The 17,971-nt window shown below is 37.1% G+C and overlaps 1 protein-coding gene and 1 non-coding gene across 2 annotated transcripts in view; one reads left to right on the top strand and one right to left on the bottom strand.

Moving 5' to 3' along the window:
- Positions 1–17,971, bottom strand: part of RLF (RLF zinc finger) — a 79,505-nt gene that overhangs the window by 23,940 nt on the left and 37,594 nt on the right. Inside the window, exons 4-5 of the mRNA XM_054572041.1 lie at positions 17,770–17,902; positions 11,591–11,793 (exon numbers count right to left, since the gene is read on the bottom strand). Of these exons, the coding sequence (XP_054428016.1) occupies positions 11,591–11,793; positions 17,770–17,902 (336 nt within the window). The remainder of the gene's footprint in view (positions 1–11,590; positions 11,794–17,769; positions 17,903–17,971) is intronic.
- On the top strand, positions 8,207–8,341 carry LOC129069551 (small nucleolar RNA SNORA36 family). Its single transcript, XR_008529043.1, has one exon. It is a non-coding gene; the product is annotated as a small nucleolar RNA SNORA36 family (small nucleolar RNA).

Raw genomic sequence — 17,971 nt, 5'->3', positions numbered from 1 at the left:
CTTTCTTCTACTGAACATGGTGTATTATATTGACTGACTTAAACTAACCTTGCATTCCTGTGTAAATCCCACTTGATCAAGGTGTATGCTCCTTTTTATATGCTGCTGGACTTGTCTTACTGTTTGTTTTGTTAAGGGTTTCTGCATCTATATTCATTAGGGATATTGGTCCGTAGCTTTCTTTCTTATGATGTCTTTGGTTTTGGTTATCAGGATAATAATGGCCTTATAGCATGAATTTGGAAGCATCCCCTCTTCTATTTTTGGAAAACTTTGTAAAGGATTGGTATAAATTCTTCTGTATATGTTTACCAGTAAAGCCATGTGGGTATAGGCTTTTCTTTGAGGTTAAGTTTTTAAATCAAAAATTCAATCTCTTTACTAGTCATGGGTATATTCAGATTTTCTATTTCTTTGTAAGTTTGAGTACTTTCAAAATTTTCAAAATCTGTCAATTTTGCTCTGGCTGGTGTGGCTCAGTGAATTGACTGCCGGCCTGTGAATCAAAGGGTTGCTGGTTCGATTCTCAGTCAGGGCACATGCCTGGATTATGAGCCAGACCCCCAACAGGGGGCGCTCAAGAGGCAACCACACATAAATGTTTCCCTCTTTCTCCCTCCCTTCCCCTCTCTAAAAATAAATAAAATCTTTTAAAAAATTAGTCAATTTAAGTAAATCTAATTTTTTGGTATACAGTTCTTCACAGTATTCCCTTATAATCCTTTTTATTCCTATAATGTTTGTAATGATGTTTTTTTCTAATTTTAGTAATTTGCGTATTCTCTTTTTCTTGTTCAGGGAACTAAAAGTTTATCAATTTTGATCTTTTCAAAAAGCCTCCTTTATTATTATTTTCTATTGATTTAGTATTCTCTATTTCATTTATCTATACTCTAAAGTGTATTATCTCCTGCTTGCTTTGGGTTGTTTCCTCTTTATCTAGATTTTTACAGCAGATGTTTAGGTTATCAATCTGAAATCATTCTTTTTTCAAGATTGACATTATACAATTATACATTTCCCTCTAAGCACTGCTTTAGCTGTATTCCGTAAGTTCTGATGTTACATTTCATCCTTCATCTGAACCTATTTTCTAACTTCTTTTTTTTTCTTTGATCCACTGCTTATTTGGGAAGGTGCTTAATTCTCCCATATCTGTGAATTTCTCAAACTTCCTTCTGTCAATGATTTGCAATTTCATCCCATTATGACTGAAGAACATGTTTTGTATGACTGTAATCCTTTAAAAATTTATCAAGATTTGTTTTGTGGCCTGACAGATAATCTATCCTAGAGATTGTTCCATATACATTTGAGAAGAATATATATTCTGTTGCTGTTGGGTATTCTACAAATGCCTCCTAGGTCTAGATTCAAATCTGATGTTGAGTCTCTCTAGCAAATTAATTTCAATTATTCTACTTTTCCATTGAAGAATCTCAAGTTTTCTTTTTTTTAAAATCCTTATCTGAGGATATGCTTATTTTAAAGAAAGAAGGAAAAGAGAAAGTGGGAGAAAAACACTGATAAGTTGCCTCTTGTATGCGCTCTGAGGACTAAATCTACAACCCATGTATGTGCTCTTACCAGGAATCCAACCTGCCTCCTTTTGGTTACAGAATGATGCTCCAACCAAATGAACCACACCAGCCAGGGCTCAGTTTGGTTCTTTCTATAATTTCCATTTCTTTGCTGCTACTGTCTACTTGTTCAGACATTGCTCTCATACTTTCCCCTTAATTATTTACGTAGTTCTACCATTGGTTCTTTTAATATACAGCTGGTCTTCATTATTTGTTCTGTATTTACAAATTAGTTTATTTGCTAAAATTTTTTAACCCCCCAAAATTCAACACTCAGGATGCTTTCACAATCACTCATGAACATGCACAGAGTGGCAAAAAATTTGAGCCCCCTGGTATGCATACTCTCTCAGATGAAGCCACACAAGGTGACAGTCTTGTCTTCTTATTTCAGTTCTCAGAGTAACAAGTCTTTTCCATGTTTTACTTAGTGTCACTTTTTGCATTTTTGTGCTCTTTAATTGGTGGTTTCACTCTTTAAAATAGTCCCTGAGTGTAGTACTAAAGTGCTGTCTAGGGTTTCTAAGTACAAGAGGCTGTGATGTGTCTTATAAATAAAATACATGCCTTAAATAAGCTTTATTCACACACAGTGCTGTTGGCAGTCAGTTCAGTGATAATCAATCAACAAGACATATTAAATAAGTTGTTCTTATACAGAAACACACATAAAACAGAGTTATGATCAGTTGACAAAAATGTTGTGACAAGAGGCTTGCAGAAATCTGACCTTCTATATATCCTCTAGGAGTAACAGTTTCAACATTTGCTAATTCAGTGTTTGCAGTGACTATTATAGAATATAACTGTCATCAATGACAAGAATTTACTATATTTGTGACAGGTGATCTAAAGTCCTTGTCTAGTAAATCCAACATGTAGATATCCTTAGGAACAGTTTCTATGAGCTGCTTTTTTACCCTGTGTATGGGCTATCAATTTTCTTTATATGATAAGTGGGTATTTTAAATAATATATTGTGGCAACTCTGGAAATCTGACTCTGCTATTTATTTAGACGTTCCTGGAATAATTCTCCAAAGTCTGTATTCTTTTTCATGTGTGGCCACTATTAAGTCTTTGCTCAGTTTGCTTAGTGGCCAGCTACCTATTCAACATATTCAGGAGATCTGTTTAAATGCCTGAATAAGTAGTCTCTCTTGCTTTTGCCACACAGCTCTGTGTTTGTGTTTGGACATTCTTTCCATTTCAGTAGGCAGTTTACAACTCTCTCTTGCCCTTCATTTCCTGCTTGTGCAGAGCTTCAAGGTAAACAAGAGGTGAGGGATCAGGGCCTTCTCAAGACATTCCTTGGTAGATACACAGTCCTGTACATGAATATTACTTTCCAGAATGTATCAGAGCTTTTCAAAGTCCCCTATGGGTATCCCATATTCCAGTTTTTCAATTTTTTGTCCAATCTTTTTAGCCTGACTAGTAATGCCTCTTCAGACAATTGTTATGTTAATCAATTATCACTGATTGTTTTGGACTAATGTTCTGGGGACAGAGCTTTTGGCAGAGTAAACTCTGAGTCAAATAAAGACAGGTCCTGAGAATGGAGCTTTTAAGAAAGCTGCCAGATAGATCAAATGGTGATAATTCTCTGAGGATGGGCCTTTTCAGAGTTCCAAAACCATTCTATTTCCTTGCGTGGCTGCTAGGCTGCTGGTTTTTATAGCCACCATAGTTTCAAGGTTGTTTTCAAGGTGGGGGGAGGTAGAAAGTAGAAAAAGTTAAAATGCCACCAAGCTTGCTGTTCTTACTGAAATTCATCTGTTTTTCTTGAATAAAACCTCCTAGAATTGTGGTAAGCCATTAGGTAATTTCCAGAACTCTGAAAAAGTTAATTTCATCCACTCTCTGATTTCAAATGCTGATGACTTGGAAGTCTTTAATTTCCAGCTCAGGACTCTCCCTGAAGTGTCTCAGTGTGTGACTACTATATGCTGATCCTTCTCCTTTGTAGTGTTGTTCTTTGTATCCCCAGTGCCTAGAAAATCTTCCCATGAATGTAGGTTAAATGATTGAAAGGCATGCCTGTATTATTTCTTACAATTACACATGAGTCTAAAGCTACCTCAAAATAAAATGTCTAATTTTATTTTTTTAAAAAAAGATCACCTTGGCTATTGTAAAAAATGAACTGTGGGAACAAGAATACAATGATAAGACTTTCATAATAATCAGTCAACTGGCGTAAGAGAAGGTGGGCAGAGGAAGCACATTTGTCTTTCTAAGTTATTTCCATGCTTAGGCTGCCAAGGTAAGCTAGTACTCTGGCCAGTCCCATTACTGGATTATTTTCAATACAGTACTTTCAATCGAGAATAGTGGTTTCAATCTAGTATTTTCCTTGTCCATTCTGAGGTGTAACACAAATAATGTGTTCCTAACAATACCTTTTAAAAACTGAAACCAGGCCCTGGCTGGTGTGGCTCAGTGCATTGAGCACCGGCCTGCTAACCAAAGGAACACCAGTTCGATTCCCAGGCCACGCCCCCAGTTTGGGCCACGCCCCCAGTTTGGGCCACCCGAGAGGCAACCACACATTGATATTTCTCTCCTTCCCTTTCTCCAAAAATAAATAAAATGTAAAAGGAAAAAGAAAACCACAAAACCCCCTGAGACCAGTAAATGTCTTTTCAAAAAGGAATCACAAAAGACAGAAAAGAATCAAAGTGGATTTAAAGATTATCCACAGTATAGATTACTCTCACTAGCATCCTTGAGTAGGAGAAAGGTGGTGGGAGTTACAGTTGGTAAGCCTCTATTTCATGTAAACCTGGTTCTATTTTTGGGAGAATCATCCCTGTTTAGCTTCACAGACATCACCTGGAAAAATGCTTCTAAAAATATGGCTTCTTTTAAACTGTAGCAATACCACAGATCATCACTAGGTTAAGCGGTCATGTGCAGGTTTCTTAAAGAAATAAATGGTCACTGATGCCTTTCATTAAATCATAGAACAGTGTGTATCTGAGAAAAACCTGAAATGCCCTACTGAATATTTAAAAATAATGTGTCTAACTCTCCAGTGTCATCATACATCAACCAAAATAATTACATATAACCCAGGAAAGTGAGATTAGAAGTGAGATCCAAATACATACTTAGTCATGGGAAGATGTGTCTTCAGAGCTATTTTTTAAAACTTTGCTTTAGGACATAAAATATTTAAATAGGCAAATCCTCAATTTCCTCAGAAAGCCTCTTTACCTTTAGTGTACTTTTCAAGTACACATCTCATTCCCCATATGATCATTAATGATAAAGTAAAATTATTCAGATTTTAATTTTAAATTTTATTACTTTGTTATTATTCCGGATCCATCTTAATCTCATTTCTTATTTAAAATACACTTGGAATTTCTGTGTCCTTGTTTACTTTTTCCTCTATTCCCAAACTGAATTCCCACTGGGTCCTGTTTAAATGTATTTGCTATGTTTATCATTTATATCTAGTGACTGTGTCAACTCCCAACAGTCTTAGTTAGACTGGTGAGTAAATTAGGTCCTGTTTGTCTTTTCCTTTCACCATCAAGAGAAGAAATAAGCCTCTCCTATTGTACCCATTAACCATATTAAACACTGAACATGTAGTTCATTCAGGGAGCAAGGCTGAAATGGATCCATCATCTAACTGTGTCAAGAATTCTTCTGGCAGATTTCTCAGTTCTTCACAATAATAGAAGTGTTTCATGTTTAAAACATCATTATCCTTCATATTATATGTGGAAAACTTATCTTTGCAAGGATTTCCTTTCACTCGTGAAAAAAAACATATAGGAAACTGCGCCATGGCCAGGTCTGTAACTTTCATTAAAACAGTTTCATATGTAAAATTAACAGCAATGTCATCTCATTCGATTCTAAATGAAGTGTTTACAAACTAGAACTCGAGGATTCCATGGAGTTCTGAATTTGGGGTTCTGATTTTTGGCTTTCAAGCCAAATATTTGACCCTGTCAATTATTCTTAATTGCATGTGTCTGGTTAAATCTTCCCCAGAAGAGGTTTCCCATTACACACACCTATTACTGTGATACCCACAGGTGCTAACATACAAGTACTTCTATTCCCCGCTGCTGTTCAAGTTAATTTGACTCTTCTGAACTGAGCTGAAGTAGAAAATGTTATAACTCTTCTACCTTAAAACATATGCTTTTAAATTAATGAACATCTAGTGATCCATTCGTACTTTTCCAAAGCAAATTTTAAAGATTCTCTTTAATTCTGCTGTCACTTGCAAAAGAAAGCATCACTGGATAAGAGACTAATTATGATGGTACCAATGTTCTTTTTAAGATAATTTTATGATGTATGCTAAATGTTTTTGTATTGATTTATTTAATAAATCAATCCTAATTTATAAAATATTTTAAATCACACCTTATATATAAATGTATGTATATGAATAGAATGATATGCCACTAAGATGTTTCTTATTAGAACATGGCTCACCAATGCTTACCAACTGAAAATAAGTTGTACAGTGGAAGGAGGGCTGGCCAGGGAGTCAGAAGTTCTGCATTCTAGTCTGGGCTTGCACATCAGCTTAATGCAGGTAGGGCTTTGAAAGTATTACCATCTTGGCCTTAGTTTCATCATTAGTAAAACAAAAGTCAGACTAAATAATACTGAATGGTTGTAATACACGGGAAAATCTGATTATTGTAGAGACAGGATCGGTAAACACTTTTTGTAAAGGGTCATACAGAAAATTATTTTCAGCTTTGAGGGCCAAATGGTCTCTATTATTCAACTCTGTCATTGTAGAGAAAAAACAGCCATAGACAATCCGTAAAAGTTTTATTTACAAAAACAGGTAGCTGGGTCACAAGCCATAGTTTCCCAGCCCCCTCTATTTTTGCCCTGTCAGCACATCCTGTCCTTTCTCCTGTCGCTAGTAACTCCAACTTCTTCTCCTAAACCTAATACATACTCTTTCTAAAACAGTTTCAGTCATTTCTCTTCCTACCTTCAAAACCTCCCTAATACCCACTGCATCAAGTCCAAGCTCTAATGCCCTGGACTTTCAGAAGCATTCCTTTTCTCAACCCAACAGATCTCTCTCACAAGACCTCAACACTCACTCTCTGCCCCAGGCAAGGTGTTCTCTAGGGCAGGGGTCCCCAATCCTCGCGGCCGAGGATCAGTAATCGTCAGTCCCTGGCCTGTTAGGAACCCAGTAGCACAGCAGGAGGTGAGCAGCAACATAGTGCTGGCATTACTGCCTGACTCCACTTCCAGTCTCCCACTCCCACCCCCACCCCCAGTCCGTGGAAAAACTGTCTTCCATGAAACCTATTCCTGGTGCCAAAGCTTGGGGATGGCTGCTATAGGGGGTTCTGGCAAAGTACACATTCATTTCTGTCTACTATCACAGTCAGTTATCCCAAAACCATTCCTTCTACCCTTCCAAACCACATCATTATTTCAAGGTCCAGCTCAAGGATCAATTTTTATAAAGCCTTTTATTCTACTCTACAAAGATGTTATCTCCACATTTCTCCTGATTTTAGGGGCAATATATTAGGGCTAAGAATTTATCTTCCTCTAGTTGTTTCTGCCAACCAAACTACGCCATACATATTCTTTGAATTTGCCAATGCTTAATACGATGCTAGAAAAAATACAGGTTTTAAATAAACAAAGATCAAGAGATTAAAGAAAAAGTTATTGTTATAAAATGAAGAGGAATCAATTCCAAGGTCTAGCATTTTTGATTCTTCTGAATTCTTTTGGTGCTAAGAATAACCGTTACTACATCTTATAGTGATTAAGTTTCCCAAACACAAAATACTGGAGCTGTTACTAAAGGTAAGCAGTCTCCCATCTCATTACCCTTCCCAACATAGCAAATACATACATTAGCATACAAACTTGTAGTTAGTCCCTCTGAGTGCCTACTACATGGCTAAGTATTCTAGAATGCAAGGATATAGCAGTGAACAAACCTATGTCTCTCTCCTTACAGAGATTTTAATCTAGTGGGAGGAAACAGAGAATAACCAAAAATGATGTCTAGGAGCAGTAATATATACTACACAGGAAAAAAAAAAGTTTAGGTAAGGGGACAAAGAGTGACAGAGGATTTTATATGGGTTTGCAATGGGTTGGCTAAAAAGTTCATTTAGTTTTTTTCCAGACAATGCCAGTAGTGCTTAGCTGTCTTTAACTTCATTCAAAAACAATTTTATTAGATTGTAGTGTGACTGCTGTCACATAAGCATGCATTAAAAAAAAAAAAAATCAAAATTGGTGAATTTTTGTGCAGCCATTTTAATAGTGAAAATGGAAAATAAGCAATTTTTTGGCATATTAGGCTTTATTATTTCAAGAAAGGTAAAAATGCAATTGAAATGCAAAAGAAAAAATTTGTGCAGTACATGGAGAAGGTGCTGTGATAGATCAAATGTGTCAAAAGTGGTTTGTGAAGTTTCTTGATACTACTGACATTTTGGCCAAGTAATTCTTTGTTGTGGGGCTGTCTTATGCACTGGAAGATGTTTAGTAGTAGCCCTGGCCTCTGCCCACGAGAAGCCAATAGTAGGAGATAGCTCACATACTCAAAATATTCAAATCAATAAAGAAAATTTTACTGGTGAAAATGAAAAATGATTTCAAAGTGTTGAGTTCAGTTCAGGGCAGCTTCCCTGTTCTGTTAATTAAACTTTGGGACATTAAAACACTGGCTTAGGAGAGATGATTGGATAGAAAGCATTGCTCGATTCATTTACCTCCCAGCCTACACAAATGAAAAAAAGAAAAAAGAAAAAAAGAAAATGAAAAGTGTGTCATATTTTACAGAAAGAATCATATGGACTTATTGGCCAACCCAATATATATTTATAATAACAATGGCAAATATTTATCAAAGAAAACAGGGCAGAGTAAAATAAGGGATATTATTTTAGATGGGATGGTGAGGATGGCCTCTCCGATATGTCAGAGAGAAATATAATGGAACGAGCCATCCAAAATATCTTGTGAAAGGGCGTTCCAGACAAAGGAAACACTAAGCACAAAGCTCTCAGGCAGGGATACATTTGTTTTGTTCAAAGAATAGCATAGACAAGATGGATGGAGAGCAGTGAGCCTTAAATTATACAAGATTCAGTCAGAGGCCCTGACCAGGTAGCTCAGTTGGTTAGAGCATTGTTCTGGCAGGCCAAGGTTGTGGGGGATCTCAAGGCAGGGCACATACAAGCAGCAACCAATGAATACATAAATAAGCAGAACAACAATTGTTTCCCTCTCTCTCTCTTCTTTAAATCAATAAGTAATCAATATGGAACCACCATCACTCAGAACTGCCAGAAATCAAGTTGAATGGAAGTCTGAAAACTATGGGATTATAGAAATGACATCCATCTAGTCTGTAGGAGGGGCAGAGATGCAGAACAGGCTGGTCCCATATCCACGTGTGGTGGGTAAAAATTCAGGGGGGATATCTCGGGAGTGAGGAGTCCCAACCCAACTCCTGGCCCCACAGTCCAGAGTTCCAGTGCCAGGAAGGTAAGTCCCCACAACTTCTGGCTGCAAAACCCAGCAGGGATTGAGTTGGTGGAAGAAACTACTAGAGCCCAAGCAATTCCTTTTAAAGAAACCACACATGGACTGACTAACTCAGACTCACCCCCTCTGAGCTCCAGCACTAGAGTAGTAGCTTGAAAGGCACCAGTGGCATACAGGGAGGATCTGAAGTGCCTGGCATCAAGGCGAGCAGAGGCCATTGTTCCTTTTCTAAACCCTCCCCCTAAAGAGTAGACAAGCTGATGCCAAAATATCTGAGACTCCATCAACCTATGTAACACTGTTTGACCAGAGACCCCGCCCCATCCAGTTTTTGGGCCTACCCAACTTACAGCCTACCCAAGCTGCTTTTCCCTATGAATGGCTGGTCTTGGCTCCAGCTTCACAACTTCCTAAATCCTACCAACAAGCACAGATGGCCTCAGTGAGCTCCAGACCCAGCACTAGCAGCAGCTGGCCTAGATTCACAGCTTGGCTTTGCCTGGGAATCTCAAAGCCCAGCACAAGTTGCAGCCATCTCAGACTGCTTTATAGCTCAGGAAAAGAGACCCCAGGCAAAACACAAGTGGGGGTTGAGATTGGCCTGCACCAGCCACGGAAACCCCAGGGCCAGCATACCCAGTGGACAGTTACAGACAACATCAGAGCACAACCACCATGTCTCTGCACAGCTGATCCTCCACAGATGGCTGAAGTTGGTGGTAAGTGGCCACAGCCCGTCCTTACAGCTGACTGGGCTGGGTGAATCCCTTCCATTGATCTGCTAGCAGCAACCAAGGCTCAACTACAAGAGGAAGGTATACTCAGCCTACATGAAGGGTGCACCTTGAGTACCCAGCTTGTGATAGGGGAGGCTGTGCCACTGGACCCTGTAGGACACCTACCACATTAGGCCACACTACCAAGACACAGAGTCAAAGCAGCTCTACCTAGTATATAAAAACAAACACAGGGAGATTGCCAAAATGAGGAGACAAATAAACATGGTCCAAATGAAATAACAGATCAGAACTCCAGAAAAAGAACTAAATAAAATGGAGATAAGCAATCTATCAGATGCAAAATTGAAAACACTGGTTATAAGGATGCCCAAGGAACTTTGGACCTCAGCAACATAAAAAAGATCCAGTCAGAAACGAAGGATTCACTAATTGAAATAAATAACAATTTACAGGGAAACAACAGTAGAATGGATCAAGCTGAGAATTAAATCAATGATTTGGAATGTAAGGCAGCAACAAAACAAAACAAACAAACAAAAAAACCTGAAACAACTAATGAGAACAACATGAAGAAAAAAGAACCCCCAAAAAATGAGGATAGTATAAGCAGCCTCTGGGACAACTTCAAGAGGTCCAATATTCACATCTGAAATGTTTGCAGGCTAGAAAGGATTGGCAAGAAATATTCAAAGTCATGAAAAGCAAGGACCTACAGACGAGATTGTTCTACCTAGTAAAGATATTATTTAGAGCAGAAGGGAGATAAAGAGCTTCCCAGAGAAGAAAAAACTAAAGGAGTTCATCAGCACGAAACCATTATTGCATGAAATGTTAAAAGGACTTTTTTAAGAAAAAGATCAAAACTATAAACAATAAAATAGCAAAAAAACACAAATCTATCAACAACTTAATCTAAAAAAACAAACTAAGCAGGCAAGCAAGAACACAGATAGAATCACGGATAGAGTGTTTTGATGGTGGGTGTGGGGAAATGGGTGAGGTGGTGAGGGGATAAAGAAGACAAACTGCAGAACAGCCATGAGGATGTAAAGTACAGGACAGGAAATGGAGTAAAGAACTTATAGGCATGACGCTTGGACATGAACAATGATGAGGGCACTGCCTGAGGGAGTAGGGGGTGCTGTGTGGAAGGCAGACAAAGAGGGAAAAATTGGGACAACTATAACAGCATACTCAATAAAATATAATTTTTTAAAAAAGGATGCAATCTGACTGATAAAATAATTTTTAAAAGATTCAATCGCTTTATTATTTTTTCGATGGTATCCAGTTTGTCCTCTTAATCAATGTTCAAAATATATTCACGGGTCCTCAAGTCCTACATTTCTTTGCTTACTGCTCAATGTATAAAAGTAATTTAAGCTAGACTTAAGCGCCATTCTCTTTACTTTATCCATTGACACCAGTATTAATAATTTCTGCATTTCCCAAACATAGAAAAAAATCATTACTTTAAGAAAAAACAACTTTGACATTTAAAGTTTTCAAAGTAAACCACTACCCAAACATATCTATTTGCATATTCTTTAGTTATCTAATTTTCAAATTTACATAAGACATAACTTTATATTCAATCTGTTGAACAGTTTAATATACAATTAAAACAGTATTTTTCAATAGCCTGGGAAAAAAGTCTTCATTTTCATCCAGCCATGCAGCATTTATCAAATTCTATTAAAATTATTAGTAAACGTGAATGACAACAGCGGTTACTTGCTTTACTCACCTCCTTAATAGCATCTTCATTAGGGAGAACAAAACATAAGCATGTGATATAGGCTTGCTGAAAAGATGACACATTTGAAATTTCTTTAGATTCTGCACACAGTTTTGATAAAGCAGTAGCCTGGGGGATGCAGTTAGATTTCAACAAATGTTTTATTCGCATTTGCAGAAAGAAAGGTCCTTCTTCTGCAATCAATTTATTGACTAGAAAAAAGGAAAAATAAAACAATTTGATAACATACCACATAACATGTCATGGTTGTTAAGATGAAAGTTTGGTATCTTTTAATGTTGTTTTGGTGAATTAAAAATTCAGTTGTTATAACTGGGAAATTGAACTTGGTCTCAATACTCATCAACAGAACAGAGAGCAAAATTAAATAATTTCGCTAAAGCTTCTCATATTACTTAAATATTTTTATTTGGAACACCAAACCTTTTAATAAAGCTACTATCATTTCATCAAAATTTATTATTTGACCTCCTTCCTCACTTTCTAATAAAGGTAGTAAGAAACAGTGAAATAAACTATAAACGTAAGTGCAAGAAAAAGAAGTAACCTATGTAGTATTAACAACTACAACTTACACTTATGAGGTACCAACCTTTAAACTGAGTGTTTTTATATACCTCTCATTTATTCCTCACACCACCACCAAGGCAAGTCTTATCATCCCCAGTTTAAGGTTAGAAAAATTAATATTCAGAGAAATTAGGTAACTTGCCAAAAATTCCAAAGCCAGTGGTGCTCTTTCCTCTAAACCAGGCATTTCTCAAAGTGTGTTCCACCGACCAAAAGACCTGAGAGATAGTCCTAGAAAAAAAAAGGATTCCTTGGTCAAATCTCTGAACAGTCCTGCAATAAAGAAAACTGTCCACTTTCATTTAATCCATTGTTTCCCAAACTGATTTGACCAGAGAACCCTTTTACACATAGTATTAGTACCATGTAAAATCTATGTTCCTGGTTCAGTACACACTTTGGAAAATGCTGCTGAGTAGTACTGAATATTAAGCACCTGAGCACTGATTTGCAGTGTTCTGGACAAGCTCTCAATTTATGAATAGTAGATTCAATCAATGTGTGGCATTTTACATAGTTATTATTTAAAGAACAGAGGTGGGCTCTGGCTGGTGTGGCTCAGTGGATTAAGTGCTGGCCTGTGAACCAAGTATCACTGATTTAATTCCCAATCAGAACACATGCCTGGGTTGCGGGCCAGGTCCCCAGTAGGGGGCGCTTGAGATGCAACCACACATTGATGTTTCTCTCCCTTCCTTCCCCTCTCTCTAAAAATTTTTTTTTTTTTTTTTAAAGAATAGAGGTGGGAATATTGTGTGTCAAAACAAGTGGTGAATGTGCAAACTGCTTTAAGTGGCTCATACAAAATAGTGTTCCTCAAACCTCAAAGTGCCTTCTGAATCACCTGGGGAATCTTATTAAAATGCATATGCTAATTCAGTAGGTCTGGGATGGCACCTCAGATTTTCCTTTTCCAACAAGCCTCTCAGTTGATACCTATGCTACTATGTCTATAGGCCACATATGAGGTTCAAGTTATTAAGACATGATTATTAAACCACTGGGGAGGAGGGGGAGAGATAAACCACTGACCCAATTTTAACTATATTATCAAAATCAACTGTAGGTTTTTTAAATTCTTTTTTTAAGTAGTATCATATATGTACATGACACAAAACTCAAAAGGCACATAAAAAGGTGTATAGTTAAAAACTGCCTTCCTTCTACCCTGACCCCAGTCCCCTCTTTCCCTTCCCCAAGAAACAATTGCCACCTCCAGTTTCTTGTTTACACTTCAAAAACTATTCTGAGTGCCAAAGTCATATTTTTTCCCACCTAATATATTATACATGCCATTCTATCATCATTGTACATTTAGAGCTACTTCAATACATAAACAATTGAGTAGTATTCCACTGTGTAGATGTACTATAATTAATTTAACCAATCCCCTACTGATACACTTACAAGTTGTTTCCAATCTTTGGCAATCCTCAATAATGCTACAATTTACAGCCCTGAACCTCCACTATTCCACATATGCATGATTGTACCTATGGAAAAAATTCCAAGTGAACTGCTGCCAAATTGATCTCCAGTAGTTGTACCAGTTTATACTCCCACCACTTACAGGTGGAAGGTGCCATTTCCTGTGGCACTTCAAAAAGGTCCAGAGCTTCATTCAACTCTGGAGATTTTGATTGGCCAGGTAGAGACTGGACCTCAGGGGTGGGTGGGTCCTTTGGTTTCAATTTCCACAGATAGTTAATATGCAGTCAAGGTTAAGAAGCATGGACAGAAGAATCACATTCACTTGGACTTTTCCAATTTAGCCCCACAGGCACTATTTCCACAAAGAAACTCATAAGCATAACTCCCACTCAAATAGCTTCCCATTCCTTACTTCTATTTTCAGTAATGGTATTTTCTCAATCATATACAAATGAAATTTTGGCATTATCCTTCCCTGCCAACTCCTTTCCTCAAGGAAATAAACTTAGCTGTGTCCCAGCAATTTTTAAAAAATTCTCTCCGATCTCATTCTTCCATATTATTTCCTGTCACATCTGTCAGCTCTATATTCTATTCTGTTCTATTTACTTGCCCTCCAGGTTGTAAGCATTTTCACAAATCCCACACCTGAAGACAGGCATATTATCTACACAACCCATCCCTTTTAAATCCCCACATTTACTTCTTTCACCTCACTTAGATTTCTCAAGTACAGTAATAAAAACTTAGAGTATACAAATGTTAAGATCTCAAGTTTTGGAATCACCAATCCGAGGGTGAACCATGTCTCTGATACATACTAGCTGTGAAACCTTGGTCAAATTAACTGACTTCACAGAGCCTCAGGTTTCTCCATCTATAAAAAGGTCAGTAACATCCACCACATACAGATGAAAGACTCATAAAAAAAGGCAGACAGGACACTTAGCACAGGGCCAGGCACAGAGTAAACGCTAAGTACAAATTGCTATTACTGATCTCTGACATCCCTCTTATTACATTATCAAAAACTTGTGATTACCATGTGTTCTCAACTTCTGTATTCCCCTAGAACACTAAGCACAAACTCTTACATATTAGAGATGTTTAATAAAATCATGTATTTAGCAACTGAATGGTTATTGTTCTTTAATCAAAAACCTTTAATCTCCTCACCTGGGCTCAAGTTCTACCCCCACAATCTTAACTCTGTTGCCTTGGGCATGCATAATCTCTCATTTGTTTTATGGATTAAATGAGGTAGAAAAAGCACTACTACAGTGTTCATCACATAACAGTCATTCTACAAGTCATAGCTGTTATTTCTACAGGTAAAACTATTTTACTCAACATATTCAATCACAGTTAAACTGCTATATCAATTTTTAACAGAGATCAATCCTGCATTTTAAAAAATCATTTTAAGTTATGTTAAAATCAATCTTTATTTTTTAAAAGGAAATCATCCATACACTTTAACATTTAAAATGTGGACTGAGAAGTCTCACTCCCAATCATGATCTTTTCTGTATTTTTCCCCAAATATTTTAATGCAGAAAAAAATTTTAATCACACATCCTCTCTTCCATCTAGATTCAACAGTTGAACTGTTTTGGTATATGTATTTACTTAATTCTTTTTATGAACCATTTAAAAGTCAGCTGCAAGTATCATGACAGTTTACCTTTTACATAGTTCATCATGTAAAAAACGGTAACATTTAGTGTCCAGTTAAAAAAAAGCTTGTTTTTTCCCCCCAATCAGGAAAGCCTTTTTTATTTTTACTGGAGACTCAGGTGGCACATAACAATTAATTAAATGGCTTCAGAGGTAAGGGACAGAAGGGAAACAAAAATTAAACCACCAGGGGGAAGCAAGAGCTGGCCAGTTCCTTTTCAGTCTGATTTAGGGGAGAGAGTTGGTGCCTCTTCACAATAAAGATGGATCCCTCTCTTTGACTCTTGGTAGGGGAGAGAGAAGAAAGCACTCCTGAGTCTCAAGGAAAAGGGGAGAAAGCCTGTGTTTTGATGCCATAAATTATAGGATACAAGTCAGCTGGAACACTGGCAGATACCAGATGGTAGTAACTCTGGGTGACCTTTGAGTCGAAGTCACTTCAGTTCGGTGGTGGAAGGACCCTATCTGTCGACTGGGAGTTTGAGGTCTCTGGAGCTGTGGACTATCCCTACTTTCAGCTGCTGCAGTCACCGCTGGCAGCAGAGGTGGTTTTGTGGGCATTAGGACTCAGGCTGGGAACCTTCTATGGGGCTTGGCTGGGGTTATTCTCACCCATGCCCACCTCCTGCGGTAGGCAGTTGTGTGGCAAGGCCTTCAGTATTCTGGTGGGAGTCTAGGTGGGAGAAACTTCTTTATGTCTCTGCTCATCATGCTAGGCAGGAGTGTCAACAACTAGTACTTAGTACATATTTTGAGCAACAAATTTGGGGGGAGGGTGCAGGGGGCACAACAAAACTCAAGAATTCAAGGCAGAAACAATAAAAATCTTACAGGCTTTTTTTAATTGAAAAAACTAAACAGAAAAGCATTTATGGAGTTCCTTGGAGGTTTAAAAATGTACATTTTATACTTCTGATTATTACATTATTGACCAGAAGACAATCAATGAGATGATAGTAACTGCCTTCTAAGAGTCAAATGTGAATGTCTGGGCTGCAAGGGCAGCTGAGCTGTAAAAAAAACCCTTCTAATGTTTTGACCTGAAATTAGGGTAAGGGTCCAGTGAGAAAGCAGTTAGGCCATAGGATGCCCACCATTTATACTGTGGCTCTCAGACTAATTCCTTGGTATGTAAGTATCCTGTACCCATTCAGTCTTAGAGATAATGAGTACTTAATTAATCTTTATTGAGCAGATAACTTGGGATGTTAGGTGAAGAGTGCATCTCTCTGCTTCTTCATTTTTTTCCCTATGTGAAAAGAAATTAAGTACTGTTAACTCCTGAAGCAGGGTGGTATATCTGATTAGTATGCATCAGGGGAAAATAAACTGGGGACATTTTAACACAATTCTACCCTTTTTCTTGGGTGTGGGCCTGCCTACAGAGAGCATGAGTTTTTCTCTGCCCTCATCAAGACTTAGGTAAACTGGTACCTGCCAAATTCCAGGATCCTTTTGAAACTATTTAGCTCTGTCCTCTAACAAACTTTATTAATAATGAAGGTGATATTGTAGCCCCCATCTGCTTATATTTACAAAGGAACGGCATGTATTGGGGACCTGGACAGAAAACAACAAACACCAATCTCTTTGCTATTTAACAGCTCTTTTCTTTATTCTTTTCCTTTTCTTTCCTTTTTGTCAGTGTAACTGATAAACAAAATTATCAGAGGAAAAGGAGCAAGAGAAAATCTAAGTACACTTATTGGTAATCTTCTCACTATGTAGAAAAAACCAAACAGCATGTACAGAGTAGGTTGACAAACTTGGTGAATGAATGTGCTAACTGGGATATTTTAAGACAGTAATATTCAAATGGTCTGTTTTAAGACCTAAGCTAACTATTAATCAAAAGTGTGAATAAAAACTGTTGTGAAACTCATTTTTATTCCAGAAATATACTTAATAGAATGTGATTCTTTTAATTTTCCATTACCTTAAAGCAAATGAAATTATAGTTGTTGGTCATATTACACAAAGTAATTTTGTTTGTCTAAAACGCAAATGTCAACTCGAATACAAAAATTTTCTGGTCGTAAATTGACAATTTTGCAAATAAAAATGTTCATTCTTTGCATTTATCTGAAAACACTATATTCCAATATATCTGAAATTTAAAATAAAATTGCAATTTTTTCATGGTCATCAGCTGTAGTAACCAGTGAACAAATTGTTAACAGAGCTCTACTATATACCAAAGTCAAGAAGCAAATTATTCATTTGTATCTCAGGAACTTTGTATGACATTGTTACTCAATATAACATTTTAAAATAAGTGCAAAAGGATACTTAAAACACTACCAAAAAATGCAAGAATGCTTAGGTGAAACATTAAATGCTAACGGTTAGTTTTTTACTATTTCAAGGGGAAGAGAATGACTGGCGATAGATATACAGGTAAAACTCACAAAATTTTAACCCATAAATCAATTTTAATTCTCTTAGAACTAAGTCCTCCTTCAATATAGTCAGTAAGTTTTAAGGCTTACCTTCTTCTGTTTCTACTGGCTGTTGAGAAAGAATTTTAAGAAGAACTGGATTTTTCCATACCCCTTCCTTGGTAACATGAACCAATATTTGTAAGTTATTATTCCCAAATTCCAGTAACGCATCATGTGACTCCTAAAACAAAAAACAGCACATCCAAAAAACAGGTTTATAAGCAATACAGACAGTAGTTTTGCCTGATAA

This window comes from Pteronotus mesoamericanus, unplaced genomic scaffold (assembly GCF_021234165.1).
Source record: "Pteronotus mesoamericanus isolate MK-2021 breed Mesoamerican mustached bat unplaced genomic scaffold, CSHL_Meso_final contig_221, whole genome shotgun sequence".
NCBI lineage: Eukaryota > Metazoa > Chordata > Mammalia > Chiroptera > Mormoopidae > Pteronotus > Pteronotus mesoamericanus.
Note: the sequence above shows the minus strand (reverse complement) of the source record. Positions and strands in the feature narration are given on the sequence as shown.